Source organism: Lagopus leucura, unplaced genomic scaffold, assembly GCF_019238085.1.
Source record: "Lagopus leucura isolate 7727_CA_CO unplaced genomic scaffold, USGS_WTPT01 Super-Scaffold_100002, whole genome shotgun sequence".
Taxonomy (NCBI): Eukaryota; Metazoa; Chordata; class Aves; order Galliformes; family Phasianidae; genus Lagopus; species Lagopus leucura.
The window spans coordinates 50,199,142-50,218,938 of record NW_024962263.1 but is presented as its reverse complement, the minus strand read 5'-3'; the positions used below and the strand labels follow the sequence as shown (position 1 = coordinate 50,218,938).

General features: G+C 39.1%; 1 protein-coding gene across 16 annotated transcripts in view; it reads right to left on the bottom strand.

Annotated features, from left to right (window-relative positions):
• DTNA (dystrobrevin alpha) overlaps positions 1–19,797 on the bottom strand; it is a 215,296-nt gene that overhangs the window by 28,516 nt on the left and 166,983 nt on the right. For 10 of the 16 annotated variants that reach the window (XM_042870116.1, XM_042870115.1, XM_042870111.1 and 7 more), the window contains 5 exons: positions 16,462–16,542; positions 14,519–14,608; positions 8,978–9,055; positions 8,270–8,362; positions 1,964–2,051 (listed from right to left, as the gene is read on the bottom strand). In XM_042870116.1, the coding sequence (XP_042726050.1) occupies positions 1,964–2,051; positions 8,270–8,362; positions 8,978–9,055; positions 14,519–14,608; positions 16,462–16,542 (430 nt within the window). The remainder of the gene's footprint in view (positions 1–1,963; positions 2,052–8,269; positions 8,363–8,977; positions 9,056–14,518; positions 14,609–16,461; positions 16,543–19,797) is intronic. The other 6 variants (XM_042870110.1, XM_042870121.1, XM_042870119.1 and 3 more) reach the window with 3 other exon arrangements.

The window sequence follows — 19,797 nt, the reverse complement described above, 5'->3', positions numbered from 1 at the left end:
AGAAATAAAAAGCCCTTTTTTTCCCAATAAAATGAAGTGGGAATTGAATTACTTCTTACTAACCTAAGCATTATTCACTTCAGTTTTATTGGACTATGTTATTTTCTTGTATTTTTCAGCAGATGTCAACTACTGGTTTGTTTGTTCGTACACACACCAGTATTTCAGCGCTGCATCAATGACAGTGCAAGGCAAGAATTCACACTGACATACAAAGTTTTATAATTTTGATCAAAGACATCCATTTATGTGACTCTGGGCAGCCTGGTCTGGTCATTGGTGAACCTGCACACAGCAGGGGGATTGAAACTAGATGATCATGGTTGTCTTTTCCAACCCAGGCCATTCTATGATTCTATGTCTAACACGAGGGTGAAAGAATCAGACAATGAAGGTTCCTCTGCTGAGCTGCTGCTGCGATCTGAGCGTTTCTCACTGTCCAAACCCTGTGAGGCCTGGACCAGCTCTGTGTGATGCCAGACACCCCTCCTGCAGGAATGGGCCCTCAAAAAGGATGAAGACAACCCAGTGGTCAGTGGGCTCTGTGCTATCTTTTCTGTTGTGGGTGCATTTTCAAACTGACACTGCAACAACCAGGGAAGGCAGTGCATAAAGACAGGCTGGTGGGTGTCTGATATTGAGGGAGCCAGGGTCACTTTCCTCAGTGTCCAGTGTTATGAGTACATATGTTTTCTTAAAAAGCAGAACGGCCACCAGCAAAGCTTTATACATTCCTACCCTGCTCCTAACTTGGTTCTACTCTTGTGCTCTGCTGAAAGATTTTTGTACATGGAAACCTTCATTTTTTCTTTTGTCTCGTCTCTTCAAAGAGCACAAAGAAATGGGCACTTGGCTGACAAAGAGAAATACATTGATTTTACTCAGACCAGCTCTATTTAAAAGCTACTTAAGTACTGTTTCCTCAGTTCTTCTCCCTTCTATCAAGGAACATGTTATGTACACCTGATTTCTACCAGTTCCTACTCAGAGACTTTACCAGTAGGGAATTTTGTCCCCATGATAAATTACTTCAATAATAGTCCTTCAATAATAGTCAACTGCAGGCTGCCTGAGAGCTGAGTGCTGTGTGTCACACCATGGAAAGGAACTGCTGTGGGATGGCTGGTCGACCACAACCCTTGAACCCACTCCTCGAGACAGAAATTGCACCAACCAATGATGGCTGCATGAGGTGGCCTCACATCGAGAGCACTGCCTGGCTTCACCCTTCCAATTGACCCCACAGTGTAAATCTCGGTGTGAAAGTATGCTTCCTGACATCCTAGACCGGCTGCCTTTCACTTAACTATCATTTATGATTCCTTGTTCTACCAAATGTGCTGAGATGGAAAAAAAGTAACTAGGCTGACCTTACTTATGCCATTTAAGATTTTATATACCTCGATTAGGCTCCCACTTCCCTCTCTAACAGAGTTAGTGAGGTTTCAGCCTGTCACTACCTTCTGTCTCAAGATACACAGAGCAGAATAATCACTGCTCTGAAATGAAAATGAGAGCCGGGGCTAATGCAGTGGGTCATTATGGCCATCCTGCTGGAGATCACTCTTTAAAATCCTGAGCACTTAAGGCCCTGGTGGTAGTGATATTTGAACTAAAGAGTAAAATGGATTCATCACTCATTTTTCCAATGCAGTAAATCATTAACCTTTAGCCAAAGCTTGTCCAGACAATATTTTCCAGTTTTGCCTGAGTTTAAAGTGTCAGATTCCCTTTGATGTACTTATTTAAGTACCATTACATTAGTATACAGATTATATGCATTAACATGTGAATTCTTTGACTTAAATAAAATGTTACTCATAAAATATAACAACATCTGATGAGAAGGATAGTGAAATACAACCCATTAACCATGGAGCTTGTCAAACATAATTTCCCCGATCTTGCCAAGCCCCTGGAACACGACAGAAGGAAAGCACCTCCCTTTAATTAAAACACTTACTGATGAAGAAGTTTCTGCTGCCAGCCTTGCTGCATACCTGGCGATCAGCTTGTGCTCTTCATCCAGGCGACTTGCGCTGTCGAGCACGCTGCTCAGGGTGGGAGAGGAGGAGGGCAGACACATTAGCGCACAGTACGCACGGCAGCTGCTCTGCCACTTTGTCCACTCACACTCCCCCATCACAGAACTTAGAAACAAAACATCGACAACATGTTTACAACAGCAGATGTTAATTGAGCCAAGGAGAAATGTGGGAGAGTAAATTCGTAGGGGCAGCTTTGCAGGGCACTTACCAAGCTCTCACAGAAATCAGCTTTAGAACCACTGATCTAGGAATTTATAATCAGACTTTTTCTTTTATTTTTGTTTTCTTGATATTTAGGAGTAAGTTTTCAGAAAACCACATAAATGTGCCCCACTGATCCTAGCCTTGCACTGGCTTTATCATGGACCCAACTCATGCTGCCAGGATGCAGGAGTTTAGTAGCACCAACTGTAACAGTCTGCTTTGGTCACATACAGAACTGCCATAAAAATTGCTAAGAAAGTGTAAGAACTTCCAGCAAATACACTGCATTTCTTTAAAATATTGCACCTAATTACAATTCGTTTTCTAACAATATCAAAGGCAAATACTCCTCACAGGTTAATCCTTTGCCAGCTGTTCTTATTTTAAATGGAGATTATTACTAAGTTAGAAGACCATGAAAAACTTAACACAGTGAAAACATCTACTTCTTCTAAACATTTTAGAAGTTTGCAGAGAACCACCAAAACTATTCTATATTGCATGATGCCCACTATATACAAGAGAAATGAAGATGAAGCTGCTAAGAGAAGGTAAGAAGAATTGCCGTGTGGAACATGACAGCCCTGCAGATGATCCTGGATAGAGGCAAGCCTGCCCTCTCTTCTGATGCCTTGGAAACTGTGTGATGTTTTGGCTGAAGGGAGACAGGCACGTGCCTCTCTACCCATGTACCAATTACGACATACAGCTTGTTGCTGGAGAATGAGTTTCACATCTCAAAGGAGTGCACAAAACAAGGGCATGGGCATCCTATCCTGTTATTCTGCTAGAAATTTTACCTTGAACCTGAAAAGCCTGCCAGATGAAAATAACGTCTGAGCAAGAAGTTCTGCTTCTGAAGAATCAGCAGATATAAAAGAAAACAGAAATATTTCCCCCAAAAATTCTCAGTGAGTTCATATCCCCAGGTACCTCAAAGAAATATAGTGTGCATCTTTTGGTTGGCTTGATTAAGTCCACTGGGATCTAGAAGTTATGTTGGAAAGATGAGTAACTGTTGACATTCATTGATCATTAAACTAAAGCTGGGAGTCATGTGGATTTGTTATGACTTGCTGAGGTAAGGGAAAAGAGATAAACATCTTTCTCTCATTCTGACAATAACCTGTGAGGCCAAAAACATGAAGTACAGAAAAACACTAAAGCTATGAGAAGTCAGACATGAGAGGGTCTGTGCAACCTAAGCTTGTGCTTTTTTTTTGTTTCAGTTATCCAACTTATTTTATTGCATATGTAGCTTAACTCTGCTCTTACTCAGATTCTTGCAGGATGACAACATACGACGGAGTTACTTTCTGAAAAGTCTCAAGCCAAAGGTGTTTTTTTGATCTTTCTAAATCCATAAATAGTGCTCTTCTTACATACTCGTGCCTACTGTACCAGTATGTCATCCAGAGAAAGAAAAGGAGAAGAAACTCTTACAGACACAAACGATCATGCAAACCAGGTAATAAGGATTAATTTCATGACAATAAAATTCATTTTTAATTTTTCCTTAATGACTAAAACATAACATTCTAACAGATGGCTGTGAAAATAGCAAGCATTGAGCATCAATTTTCTTTTTTACAGCAATGTGCAACTATACTATCCATCCTGGAAAAATAATAGATTATGGTTCTGCTTGCTGGCACAACACAATATGCAGCACAGCTCTGGGATGTGAGCTAACTCCTAAAACAATGACTTCACTGAAAGAATCAAGGCTCTGCTGCTTTTTGATTTTTACTCCCTATTTATGTCTTTGATATACAGTTATGTGTAGGCTGATGTCATCAAATTTGGCCTATGAATGCCAGAAATCAGTGGCATCAACTCTTTGTAAATTAAATTTCAATGTCTGAGAGATATTTAATTCCGAAATATACCTATTCTATGTGATCATTAAGCACAGAGGTCTGTACAGCAGCATTAGCCTGCCAATACTTTTATGTCTTAGATTTCAGATTTGCCATAATCCACTTCTGTTTTTATTTCAGCAATTTCACGGAATATGATACACTGAAAACACACAAGCTTTAAAATGTTACGAATATGTGTGTAGAATGTGGGATCCTCAAGAGAATCTTACAGGCATCCTTTCAAAGGAGACTCATCACATAAGAACAGTCTGCTGACGAGTCTTGTGCAAAAAAAGTTACACAGTTGTTTTAACACTGCTCCTTCATTAGTGACCATTTTTCTAAAGATTTGATAATTATCAGCAAATTGGTCTGACAAAAAACCAGTACTATTCCCTTTACAATAGGACTTTCTGTTTAGGCTTTTGTTCTTCTATTTGATACTTTACAGGCTGAAGGATATCCACGAGAAAAGATCTCAGAACTCCAGGCATAGGAATGATAGCCTGTGGATGAGGAGAGACACTCAAGCTCCTTGGCTATTTCCTATGCTTTAGATGTGCTCAATTAGCCTGTTCAACAGCAGACGCTCTGCACTGGGTGTTACGGATCCAGTGATCCCTGGCATTCTTAAAATTATGCCATCAATGGTTTGAAAAGTCTTTGAATTGCCATTCTCTCATGAAAGTTTTGCAGTATTGGAATCGGCAGGGCCTGCACGGTGTGCTCTTGTTCTATAAAATGCAAACTTTCACTTAGTTAATAAATGAATAATATACTATGAAAAATGCTGACAAAAGCAATGTTAGGTTTCTAAGTATTAGTGCAACAAGAACAATGTTCTAATTGCAACCTATCAATGCACTTTGATGCTTGTTACCTGTGAGACTTTCAAAACTGTTCTGGTCTACAAGCATTTAAAGCTGAGATGTATCATCTCAGATTTACTTTAGAATCACCCATATTTCACCACAGAAATGTCAGTATCAATAAGGTATGCAGAAATCAATTCCACTCGAGGGAGCCCAGTGTCTATACATTTCCTCTGTCATCAGAGCGTCTCTGATTATTTTCTTCTTTCATGGGAAGACTTAAAGCAGAAACCCAGCTCCAGTATTCTGAAAGCCTGTGAAGCTGAGCTGATCCAGAGATCCGCTTTACTTTCCTCCCAGCTAGCTCAAAGTGAGCCCAGCCTTCCTAACTAGTTAGCTCTTCTGCACACTTCTGTAATAAACATCTTCTAAAATAACATGGAATAACATGGCACTTTTATAGTACAGAAATATGACTCACTACATTCCTATACAGCATAACATAAAAACCATAAGCCAGCTCTCTACAGAATAAAAATACCCTCCTCCTCATAATGTATCTTATCTTATTCTGCAACTAAAAGGAAAGACTGGAATATGTGAAATTGATATGCAAAACTAGGTAGAAACTCTAACTTATGAGAACAAAGAGGCGCAGCTAAAGGCTTTTCTTTCAGAATCAGACATTAAAAATGAACACAATTAAATATCATCTATTGGTTTTACAATCTAAAACACACTTTAAGAATAAAATAAGCAAAGCATCTGGGTAAGGGGTGCTATTTTTACCCATACAGTTACTATAAATAATGAAATAGTCTTTATCTTGCTTCTTAATTTGCCCTGCAGTACTGGATCTAAATAAAACCTGAAGTAGCTTATTAGCCTATGAGAGATGGAAAGGAAGCTTGTACTTCTCTTGTTTCAGTGTCAAGTAACTGCAGATGGAAGACAAAGATAAGCACTGAAAAATAATTCAGAAAACCAAATACGAATACTAGCTATGCTTAAACAGACAAAAACACTAACTGGACTATACTGGATCATTAGCTGATCGTTAGCTACTATAAATTAGCCAGAGTCGTTATCTAAAAAGCTAACCTGTTCTGTTCTGAAACACAACTTACAGCTGTCAATAACACTGTTATGTACTGTGCTCATGAAGTGTATTTGTATTTGTCTTTAAGGTGGAGGTCCACCTCCAATCATTTCTCTTTTCAATAACAGATGCCAGCAGCACCTGAAAGCATGCTGTGGCAGATAGGGGTTTGCATACACACTATATTGCAGGAAGACTCAAAGGCTGAGCTGGCTAGCTGCAGAGCTACCTGATTACAGTTAGCTGTGTGCTTCACTCAAGTGACCACATGTTGAGCTGCAGTATCAATGATCTTGAACTCAACACCATCCTGACACAGCTGCATGGGTTTTGAGCAAGATGCATCAAGTCATGTCGGGACCAGGACAGAAGGAATTTCCAGTTTCCTGAAGATGCTGCCCCAGACGATGCAGAGAACTCACCTTCCTCTCCTGGTGACATTTTGTTTGTTCTTCCCATCTTAACCAAAATGTAACCATCCACTATTATCAGTCTCACTGCAGCTGAGCAGAAAACGACAATGCAGCATGGTTTGATGCATGACAGAGACTGCTGTTCCTCTCGGTTATGTTTCTGTCAAAATCTAATTGGTATCTCATATAAATGATTGAGATTGTTCCTAGTTGAGGATGTTGTGACTGCAGTGATTTAAAGTTGGTAATGAGATTGTATGTACTATACTTTGCATCAGTTATTCCAGTAATTAATGCCACTACCAGTCACTGTCCATTCATTCTTTTAAAAACATGACGTTTTAAGGATGCTATGGTACATACATTTTATGTGCATATTTGGATACAAATATGTACTGTGACTTGGTGAGGTGGGTCCACATGCTTGAAGGAACAGGTTGAAGTACTGGAAGTACTGAAGTACTGGATAAAATTTAGAAGTTGAAGAAGGTAAAGATGAGGCTGGACGCTCAAATGGGATCTCACTGGTGATCCTCTCAGAAGCTAAATCAATCACAGGCATGGCATCAGTAGCACACCACCAAAAATGACTCTAAACCAGGTCCAGTCTATGTGGACCTCCTGAATCACCTTATTGAGTAAGTCACTCATGGAAGGCAGGGCAACATTTCCTCCTTCCTCTGTCAAACTAGACACAATGGTAATCTCCTCCTGTTCTCTTCAATCGTAAGTGGGCAAAGACCGCTCTGAATGCCCCAGCACCTTGTTTTCACGGCCACTCTGTAAATATTATTACATAGGCTTGCTTTCTGCAAGTGCTGCTGATCCCCTTTCAAAATGTTTTTGTTTTGAGGAAGTGGTTTTCATTTTCTTCTCTAAAATGCAGCCTTTTTTTTTTTTTCTCCCCTCTGGCAAATTCTAGTGGGATACAGAGTAAAGAAGCAGATCCAGAACAACAAATACAGATTCTCTGCTCCACAGGGCACAGCTGCATGGCAAGTTACCATTTTCAACAGGAGCTACACACAGAAATCAATTTTCTAAGGTTGCAGAGAACCACTGCATTCACCCTCTCTAAAGAAGCTGTTTATTGCCTTCTCTACGTATAACAGTATACAGGGAGTTTCTAACCTGGGAAAACCTCTGCAGTAGCAGTAGGAACAGCTGTGAGGCCATTAGCCACCAGCATTAGGACAGCACATGACTTTAGAAATAGCATGGAGCCCTGTGCTCCATAGTCATAGGGAGGCCTCAGAAATAATGAACTACGTTCAAGGCACCCATTTAAAAACCTTTCATACCTGAATCTGAATGAAATATAAGGTGTGTGTATATATATATACAAGATACATATAAACAAAGCAGAAATCAGGTAAATGTAAAAACAACGCCTAGCATAAGTAAAATTTGAAATTAATTCCTTCACCAGGCTAATAAGCAAATTCCAATTATTGGCATTATTTACATACTACTGCCATTTGTACTATCAAGGTAAGCTGAAGCTACGAATTATGTATCATCTTAAAAATTATTGTCTTGGAAATACAAATTCAAGTAATTGTGTGAACACTACCATCGTCAAGTTCCTCACTGACTGGAGTGTGGCATTCCAAACCAATCTGTAAAGTCACTTTTTATTCAAGTACTTATTTGCAATACCTTGCTACCAGCAATATCTTCAGCTGCTCCGGGAGGACATACCCCACAAGCATACACGTTCCCTTCAGGTTAGTGCTCATAAAAAGCTGCTTCATGGGTAGCCACGAGGAGAGCAAGTGGCCGAACAGCGTCCCTTTCCTGGATCACCCCAAAGTGCCAAACCTGCACTAACCGTGCGGGGTTGCTCTGCAGCATGTTGACATACAACCCAATGAGCACATGTTCATCGGCCAGCCTGTCTGCAACATCGAGGCTGTACTGTAACCTGGAACGGGGTCGGGGAGAGAGGGTGCAGTCCGGACAGACAGAGGGAAATAAACAGAGAAAGCAGGAGCAAATGAGATTGCGAAATGAGAATGTAGGAATGAAAAATTAAGAGCTCTTAGAAAAAAGATACCAAGTGCAGAAATTATTTTGTTATTGCTGTAAGTTACATATTAAATATTTAATGGCTTAGGATGGTAGAACCCAATTCAGGTACAGAGCCAGCCATGGAAATTGGTGAAATGCCAGATCAGGCCAGGAACTGGGGCTATGCAGAACCATTTATTTTAAAATAAAGCAGATTGCAAGGTCAGCTCTATTTGTTTCATTATATTCTGTGGAGTTTAAATACATCAAATATATCTGTGTTACACAGATTATTAACATACTGAAATCACAAGCTGGATTTGCTTGGAAATGTCTGATCAAGACCTCGTGCTCAGGTGCACACAAATACACTTAAGCATGCCCTATAGAGCTCACAGGGTTAATCGGTTGCTAGCATCTTATCAGGAAATATATTTACACAATATATTAAAAACAGGGGGAAGTAAGAAGAACTTTTTGTTTTAGCTGTGTTAGTGCAAGCTACGAACATACTCTCTCTTTAACTTACCCTTTGCCTTTCAAGAAAGCTGGAGCAGCCCTAGCCAGCAGTTTGCTCTGCTCTACTTCAGTGTTCTTGGAGGGAGAGCTAGTTAATAAGACAGGAGAACTAAGAAGAAGGTAATCACTGAAGCCTACCATTTATTACAGAACAATCTGGAGGAACTCATTCAAGAAGCCTAGACTGAATGAAAGAAAAAAAACAACAAACACAGAGCTTTAAAGAAATGTTAGAAAACTTCAGAAATGTGAAGTCAAGAATTAGCTTTCCCTCCTGTTCTTGAAAAGCAAAATTATAAAGCCTTCACTATAGACAAGAGAAACAAAATGTACTTCTCTCAGTTTGCAGGTAGAGTATGATGTAAATACTGAAACGCAGCCTCCAAGTTGGTAAAACTTCCCCATAACAGCTAAATTGTTTTTCTCCATGCCTGCCATGAGGCAGATTCAATAACCTATGGAAATCTGCTTATTTATATGTAGTAATGGGACACAACAATTCTGTTTTCAGAAGTATTGTTTTTCTGTTGATTAAAAAATATACAGTTCATCAAAGCTCAACTGCCCAATTGCAAAATGCCACTTTTTTTCTTAATTACTGTATTCAATGGATTGCAGTAACTGCATCTTTTCCAATACAAAAATATCCATGTTAATAACTTTATAAGTTAGTTCCTTCCTTCACCAGGCTAATAAGCAAATTCCTATTATTGGCATTATTTACATACTACTACCACTTCTATTATCAAGGCCAATAAGACTGGCCAAAAGTAGAGAAATTTCAATATTAGTTTTTCTTTTTACGGCACTGCTGGCTGTAGGCAGCTAAACAGAAATATATTTTACTTTTTTGCCTTTAAAATCTATTTTGGGGTTTGGCTACCATTACTGTAAGTATCTTTGATCAGAAGACCTGTGTGTTAGCATGTATGCACCTGTGCTTCCAGATGTGTGTGTGTGTATAGGCAGATCATTTTGCATAAATATGATACATGATGCTCTGATGGACTGAAGAGCAAAACTTTAACGCTGGGATAAATAAGGAATTCTCGAAGACGAAATGTTGTCCTTCTCCCACTGCTATGGGAGACCAAGGTTATTCATGGAGTTTTGAAAAACATGGCAGTAAAAGGTGTCGCAGGAATCCAAGCCCTACTGTTTTATACTAAATCTGAAAGAGAGCTCAGTGAAATGCAATATAACACAGAACAAGCAAACAAAAAACAACAAAACAACTTGCTTCTAGTTTCTATGTCCATCAGCATGCTGTTTATGTGTGCTGTGCTTCTACAGAAGTAATGTGCACGCAGGAAAGTATGCTCCATTTTGTCTAGAAGGATACATTTTTTCAGTGTTTTATTCCCAGTTACAGAAGGAAAATGCCTTAAGGAGATACAGAATGTGTTAAAGATAAATTTGTTGCCATAATCGGCAGGGAAGATTTCAAGCTTTGCTTTCTAACAGCACATTGTGATGTCCCCTCTATCATGCATAAACTGTCCTATGCTTCAGCAGCAACTTAATTAGGGTGGAGGAACCGATGAACAAACATGACAAATGGCCTCACCTTGTTATCCTGAAAGCATGAGCATCCAATCACAGAATTGTAGGGGTTGGAAGGGACCTCCAGAGATCATCGAGTCCAACCCCCCAATCCAATCCTTTCTCAGGAGCTGTATTTTCTAAGCTTTTTTGATACTTGTGCATCTCCGCTGGACTCTGACATGCTCAGTAACACATTTGTTCCAGTACCATGCCCTACGTAGGGCGCAACCTGCCACCACCTCTGGGTAATGACTTTTCAGTCCTAGTCCTAGTGAGATGCATTCTAACAATCATATTGCTGACCCCAATTAGTTTGTGGTTCACTGCAACTGTAGATCCTCTCTCAAAATATTTCTGTCCATTCAACTATGCTCCATGTTTTATTTGATTATTTGCTTCCTTGCTATAGCACTTACAATTACTGAGTTTCCTCTAACTGATTTCAAATCATTTGGACATCAGTTACTACCACTGCAATTGAGCTGCTTTTTTAATTTAGAAATGGCTCTCTGAGCACTCCTCTCCGTAACTGTTTCAACCTTTGTACCATCTACAAATTGCATACACTCACTCTATTGCTCCAGGTAGGTCATTACAAGAAATAGTGCACAGTGTCTGACTGAAGATAGAACTTTAAGAATCCCAGCTGATACATCCTCCTAGAATGATAGCAAACTTCTGTAAATCTAATTACAAATTTTCAACCGCTTGTGCACTGACTTTATACTAATTTCCCTATGTTCTTATTTCCTTTGGGTACTTTTGTGTCATACAGAGACTATGTCAAAAGTCTTTTTAAGGTCAAGCTGTATCATATCTGCTGCTTCTTTTTCACCCACTAGACCAGCTATCCTTCAACGAAATACATCAATTTGGTTTGACATAATTTCTTCTTGACAAATCTATGCTGGCTATTTCTCATCAGTTTATTATCCTTCAGGAACTTACTAATTCTTTCATAATTTCAGTATTGCTGGATACCAAGGTTAGGCTTCTACTTGCATAACTCTTTGATTTTTTGTCCATTTCCACCTTCAGTTGTTTCCTTCTTTGGAAGAGATTACATTTGCCCTTCCCTGTCTCCCACAGCCTCCTACATACCCAATAATTTCCCCAAAATACAGCTAATAACACAAAGATTATTTTTACCACAGTGAATTTGTCTGGATCCAACAACCTAGAGTACATTTTTCTAAGATACATTCCTGTTGCAATGAGCTGCTGAAGAATGTTTTCCTACCCAAACTAAGAGATAAGGCCTTCATCTCTGGGCAGATGTTTATAAAGATGTACACCTAAGGAGATTTGTGAAAAAGTTATACTCTCTTTAAAGCCTACCCGATCACAGAACACTGGCCAAAAAATCCAAGAAGGATTCTCATCTTTTCCTGAAAACGACATGCAAAGGCATCTAACAGTTCAAGTTTACAACACTCTTCAGACATAGAAATGTGGTCAACAAAGGCAACCAGTATGCTCCAGAGATACTGTACAAACATCTCTCAGTGCTCTACATCCACCTGGAATTCAAAGAAGGCACCATCTACACTGACTCAGCATTAAATAACACTCAATTTCTCATTGGTTATGGGCATTTGATATCACAGTATATTCTTTCTGTCTACCACAGAATTACTGACTAATTTCAACTTTACTGGAACGTACTGCATCACTTCATTTATTCCAGTTGATTATATCCTCAGAAGAACTAAATGTATCAGCTGTGAGGGGGCACTGAAAAACATGCAAGAAAAGCCATTCTGTGTCACCTTATCCTACCTCAAACTCTGTAATTCAATAGTTTAAAGAAGACTGAAAGTTGTATCCATTACTATGCTAGTGATAGACTGCAGCTGGGGAACAAAAGAATCCAAATAGGGAAGACATTGTCAATTCAGCTAGGGATAGAGTTATTCTTCTTGACTAGACAGAAGTTTCTACAATGCTCAATCTACCTGTTTTGGCTTGAAACATTCAGCTCACTGAATTTCTAAGGGCAATGGCTACTCTGCAGCAGTGTTCTGCTGCCCTCTAGTTAATCAGACATCACAAAAATAAGTGTGAGATTAAGAAAAAATAAAAATATTAGCCAGGGTAAGAACAAATCAGCTCTTGCAGTGTTAGTCACTTATTAGCTGTCATTACAACAAACGTCTATCATTTGGTATTTGGGAGAAGATCGGTGATTTTTTGTTCCTTCTTTACTAAGATAAGTGCTTTAAAGTTCTTAAGCTGTACAGACAGGGGTAAAGGACTCAGCTGAGCACGCTGTACTGTTGATACCAATTTGCACATGGTGTAAATTTAAAAGGAAGGCAATTGTTATGCCAAACTTCTCATTAACACTCACTCATGGACATCATAGCTCAAACAGAGCAAGCAGACTGTGATGGAGAAGTGGACTGAAGAAACTAAGAAGCATCTCAAGGAAAGCATAAATCTGACTTCCTTTGTGCTTTGGAATAATTGTGTATCCACCCAAAGCTCAACTAAACTGCAAATAACATCTCACGTTTAGTCTCCTTTCAGCTGTTCCCACAATTTATCATTATACTTGCTAGTTATCAAAGATCTTCTCTTTAATAAGATTCTTCTTCCCAGTCCTTTTCCCTTGTCCACCCAAGAATTCAGAAATGAAGAGCACGGTTTGCTGCATTTATGCTACCATATTCATTTCTAGCAGCAGAGTGACTTGGTGCTGTATTCAGCATTTCCTGCTACAGAGAAAGACTGGCGGTGAATGGCAATGCTCTTATGTGAATGCAGCTATCTGAAACAAATACCACAGGAATGCTACAAATGAGAGTTTGTGCCAACTCTCTTTTGCATAAACTATCCAATCACATAAAAACTTTCTTCAAAGCTATCTGAAACCACTAAACTAGACTGCAACACACATTAAAGTAACCATAAGTTGTCTGCAGTGAAAACAGACAGCAGATTTACCCTTGATTATGTTCAGCTAGAAATTCTACCCTAGGTTTGTACAATTTTTATTATAACATGAATCACTGAGCATTTAATATGAAATCAGCAGAACTGCAAACAAGGCTGTCAAAGTCTGTTTCTCTGATGTATGAGAGGATGAGCTTCCACTAATGAGGCCTGATTCTCCCAGGGCAATAATAACAGTAAAACCTACAAGAACGAACGAAGATACTGTTATTAGTCTAATACAGATTGAAGAAGTTGGCATTTAGGAAAAAAGTACCTTTGTCTCAGTACTTTCTCATTGAATTATAGCTAATCTCATGCACTAATCAAAGAAGAAAAAAAGAAAGGCCGTTACACTCCACAGTAAAAACTTGGGAAATTGTTCTTATCCAGTTGGGTACTTTTACATAACATGAATTTGGCTCTCCCTACAGGTCACTACAGTGAGAGAGAATGTTGGGAGAAGAGCATCAGCTAGAAGCACTGGTCCTCCTCTAAAGCTCCCTGAGGAAATGGAAGGTTTTCACTAACTTCAGGAGTGGATACACACCTGCCTCTCTTTGGCCATTTTGAAAAGCAAAGCAAAGTGGTTCAGGGAGGGTTACTGGCAAGCAGCACAAACTGCTGACCGCTAACTCTCAGCAGCAAGAGCTGTGGACAAGGGAGGGCAGGCTGGCTGTGGGACTTGGAATCGCTTCCAAACTCTTCTGCGAGCCTCTTTCATGCCTCTGTCAGGAATACACCCGGGAAGTCATGCACTGAAGATGCAAACATAGAGGTGCATTTTTTGGCTTTCAAAAACAATGTGTCCAACTTCCTCCAGATGCATAATATTAATCCTATGTGAAAAGGTGAAATGAAAGATTAGTGCTGTGCGAAAGCAAGGAAAGTTGGCAAAGCCCACAGCCAGCAGGAAGTCTAATCAAAAGAATAATTAGAGCCATAAGAAATCCTCCAGCCCGCCAGAGCCCTTCCTTAAAGACTATCTTTAGTAATTGAGCAGAATTGCTAATGATTTAGTGCATGAGCTACAGAACTACGGCAGTTAGTGGGTTAGTGCTCTCATACTGACCGTGAATTGTTGTGAAGCTGATTTACATACAGCTTTATAAGAGAATGCTCATCAGCCACAGGACTGGCTACATTTATACCCCCAAGTAACCTGAATGATTCAAACAATGAAACCTTGTTAATACTCCAAAAAGTAAGCACAGGCAATAGCGTGTTCACAGTGAACTCTTCAAAATAGATGCAACTTATAACCACTTAGAAAGAACACTGACTTGATAGCTTGTAGGTGTTTGTTACTTTTTTTTCTAAATAAATAAATGCAATTGAAATGTATACGAGTTAAAATAATGACAATAAGGTGAAGCTCTTAAATTGCAGTTAGGGAAGTGAAACAAAAGTTACAACAGCACTTATTACACAGAATTGTTTAATATATCACAGTATTGTTAGCTAAAAAAAAAAAAAAAAAAAAAAAAGCCAGAACCAACCATTGTATCATGGAAACTTTCATGGTATAAGGACATCATACTGCGTGCTTAGTCTGAGTACCAATGGTTGTGGGTTTTGCCTCCTGCCTTCAGAGGATTCTCCGTCAATCAGTTCTTCCTCCAGAAGGAAAATAATTCTAATGGCCCAGATATTACCTACATTTAATCCTGACATTTAGGCAGTCAGCTGAACTACTGAAGAAGACAAAAGTAAAATTATCAGGAATTTTTCACGTATAAAAAAATAAATGTTGCACAGAAAACTGTGCTGTAATTATTCCTGCAGGTTGCTGACATACATGGCAAAGCGTACTTCTTTTGAAAGGGACTTCCTGGGCATAAATAGAAGCAACAGCTATATACTCTTAGAGAGCACTGATTTTAATGACCTGTCTTGGAGAAGCTACAGATAAGATTATTCTGCCTTGCTCCAGAACATAAAATCCCACATATGCCAACTCTAGAAACAAATTTGCATTTGCAGTCACACTGTTTGTGCAGGCAGCAGACTAAGGGGCTGCTTTGGGACCGGCTTTCAAAAAGCATTTCAGATGTACCCAGCAGCCTTCTGCACTAAGATAACAATGACAGTTTACAGTTTATAGCTCCCAGTACCGAAGTTCATAAATCGAAGTAGTAACCACACATCTTTACTTTGACATTTCAGTGTTGTACTCTAAGGATTTCTATTCTGTTAGAAAAGGTATCCACGCATACCCAGAGATTGTGTTTGGTTATTAGGGAACACTGAAGCACTGACAAATACAGCAAGGACCAGGCAACAAAATGCACCTGAGGAAGACATAGCACTCATCTTCCCCAGTATAGCAAGATGTTATTTTTCTGCCACTTTTTCATCTATGTACATTGGTAAGCTTACACAGAGATTGGGTGAAAAAGCCAGCAAATGCTACATATGTATTTTGGACATAATGAGCCAAAATACTGGGCCAAAATGTACACACTCAGCTACAAGCACCTTTTCTTTGGGATTAATGTTGCTGACTGCCCCTCTCTGTACTGTTCCCCAAACACTCACCATATTCCAAGACAGTCTTTTCTCTCCTGTAATCTTTAGAGAAAATCTGAATGGCTTAACAGAAGGATGCCTTGCGATGTTGTAAGAATCAACACATTTTCCCTTTGTTTATATCACATCTTGCAGTATGATGCAATCACTCCTAGTAGGTAATGGTATGCCCCAACTTCTGTACCCACATTACTTTAACATCTACAAAATGTCTACAGAGGCCCATTTTCAGCCTCTGTCAGCGGATTACTGAGTTGCATTTGAGCAGATTTAGTAGAACTTGAGGGTCCAAATAAGAACCAGAGCTCTGCACTCAATTGTGAGGAGTTTGGAGTGCCCCTTCTCCATCTCTCCACTTGGATATCTGCGTATTTTTCTGCTCACATCTGCTAATTTTATTTTGCCTTCTTTGAGGAGGGAAATCAAAAGTGGAAACCTCTACCACCCTCATCTAGTGATTTAACATAAATTAAAATAACAACTCACCTTCTGTTGGCAAAGGGACTTCCTGAGGGAACAGAGTGGGAGAAGAGTGTGTCGTTCATGCTGGTTACAGGTCGGGGGGGCCTAAAGGAAGGTAAAATATCTAGTTGCATTCATTCGGTACAGAACAATCAAACAGCAACAGTATTTACAGAGAATTACATAAGTTTCTTGTTTAAATTAACAATACGGCTGGCATCGTCTGTTTTAAGTATTAATTCAAAATTAATGATGCTGTGTTTTTAACGAAAAGTTGATAAAAACACATTGTTACTTAGGTCCAGCAGGAAATAACAATTTTATGTGTTCTGAGGGAGTTTTAAGCAATTCTCTTGATTTTGTTCCTGATTTGGCAAACTGACTCTTTCCAGAGCTTGTAGTTTGTGATGCAGACAGTGCATTCAACTAGCCAGGCTGAGCACCAGTAGCAGGTTAGCTGTTTAGAGGTTTGCACGAGGCCATTGCCAATAAATTACACAGCTTTTCTCAGATTTATCCACAGCACTGGGCTCCATATCCCCACAGTGACCACAACGTATCCATACGCCTCAGTGTCCCATAAAATACTTGCAGTGCAAAACTGCCTTAAGTGCAAAGCTTTTCAACTGGGGTTTATTAAACCCCTAAATCAAAATTTCAAATCAGTTTCTAGTTTAAAAGGACCTATTAATAATGATGGTTTTATTATTACATTTTTTATTTCCCACTCTTACTAAAAATGAAATGAGAAAGAATATTTCCTCTGCTTTCTTTTATTGTCTCCTCTTAAAAATATTTTGTGCATAATCTTTTTTTTTGTGTGTCCATCAAAGCAAATTTTTCCCTTCTTAATGGACTTCTCACACAACACTAGGCAAAAGACAAGGATGCTTTGGAAAGAACAGAAAATATGATACTAAATCACAGGCTTTTCAGATATAAGCAGAACATGAAGCCATATACAGACCAGGCTGTAAACTGCCTAGATTTCAAGTTGGTCATGATTCCCTTTAAGCTCTGTGGAAGATCTGTCTTGCTTTCTGAATTTTGCAAATTCAATTTTTTCAAATTTTTCAAACTCTTTGTAAGAAACAAAGAAAAACAGTTCTGCACAGAAGTGAACTATTAATATATATTTTCATTCTTACTTTGTAACCGTTCAAAAACAAGCACAAATACCTTTTCGATGAGTATCAATGGATTTCTTAGCACGAAAATACCACACTGATTGGAAAGAAATTTGAAGCTGGAAATAGCAAGATGTAGAATTCTGCATATTATGGGACAGCATAGTTTTTAGCCAGTGTCTTCAGACCCATGGGCAAAATTGCAGATCTAGTCAGTAAGAAATTTGCTTTAGGAGCAATTGTTTTGTGGATGCCCCGTTCCTGGAGGTGTTCAAGGCCAGATTGGATGGGGCCCTCGGCAGCCTGGTCTGGTATTAAATGCGGAGGTTGTTGGCCCTGCCTGTGGCAGGGGGATTGGAGATTCATGATCCTTGAGGTCCCTTCCAACCCTGCCCATTCTGTGATTCTGTGTGTCCTACGTAATTATCTCTGGATGAAAAAGTGTTCAGTATTATTTTCTGTAAACTGCTTCATCAGAGCTAGGAAGAGTTTGGGTGAGGCCATGGTGTATGATTCCATAATAATGGCAAGGTCTCTGTAAGATGAGCCCTGTGATATAGAGATTTGAAAAGAAACTTGGAGACAATACTTGGAAACTAATGGGTAAGCAACTGGTGATTTGTTGGCTGGGAACTGTAATTATTTAGGAGCAACTACTGATCTGCTGCTTTCTCAATTTTCACAGCGTAACCACTGTTCAGCAAATACATTCAAACTCTTAACTGGGCAGCCTTTCTGAAAGATGGGTCTAGCCCAAGGCTATGCAGTCCTAGATGCCAAAGAGGACAGGAGGAGGGGCTGTCTTCCAATGCTCCTCTAGAGAGGAGGCAGGACAGGTTTGGGAGAGCTTGAGTTCCACTCTTCCTGGCACTCCATTCACTCCTTCTGATCATGTGGAAGTGCGTACGCTGCATCCATGAAATTCAGCAGATCATTACACCCATGCTTCAGGTTCATGTCTTTTCTAAGTTTTATCTCAAAGCCAGGGTGGAAGGGAAGGTTTCTAAATCCTAGCAAAGTTCTTTCCTTTCAATATGTCTTTGCATTCAAAGACAATGATTGTGTTGAAGACTCTTATAAAAAGTTAGAGATTGGTAATGAGATCATGGAATTTTTTCAAGCTATTTTCCTCCAACAAGTGTACTAAAGAAGAAAAATACTCACCAAGTATCTCTTTTGCAGCCAAAATGAAATGGAAAAGAGAAAATTAATTAAATTGCTAGTTTGAAAAATATGTGATTTCAGTACAGCATTGGACAATCTCCCTTCCTATGACCCTGATTTTGTACAAACCAAGATAGCCGCTATGCATAAAAGGTCACTGATGCTGCTAATATATGCAGAGTTACTCTTGTGTACGGATGTCTCTAAATTCTAAGGCTTTGCTAAACTTTTGTGATTAACATTTGTTTGTCAATTCTTATATCAAGAAAACTTAAAATGAATCTGACTTTCCCAAGTCATGTTTCTGCAAGGTTGATGCCCACTGTCACATTCCTCAGGTTTAGCTTCAAATGGATGTTCAAACACAGCTACAAAGACCTATAAAAGCTGGTGACATGGTAAAACAAGAAGAGCATCCCTTGTGGTAAAACAAAGGAAAACTATTACCTACTGATTATAAATGCAAATCTCTCAGAGGTTATTTCTAAACTTTTGAAAGTGAGTGATTATGCTCTCTGATAAAAGTGAACTGGTGACACTCAATCAACTTTCTCAAGGAGGCAAAAACACTTAAAACACTACAACTTAAAAATGCTACATCACAGTGCATGCAATAGCCTAACATGCGACCATAGTAAAAGAAAAAAATAAAAACAGGAATTTTACAAAGTGCTCCTTGCTTCTCTAATCTATTCTAGCGATGTCAAAAATAATGCTCCCACTGGCTTGGATGCAAACAATGTTAGGACACTGCAGAATGTATTTGAAAATCCCTCTGATCAAGCCACTTGTCTGCAGACTATGGTGCCTTTTTTGTTGCCAATCTTAGCTATAGAAAAGTAAAATCCTCCCTTAGTAATTCCTCCATCAGATTAACTACACATTGAAAACTATTCAAAATGAGCCTTAGATATATTACTTAATTGAAAATCTTGTGTGGCTCCAGTAAAAGAGAAAAATCCTGCCGCCCTTCTGTCTGCTACCACTTCTAAGTGAAAGAACGATAAACAGCAAAGATAGTATAGTAATGCAGAGAATATTTGTCCTCATTTAAGGAAGAAACTACTAA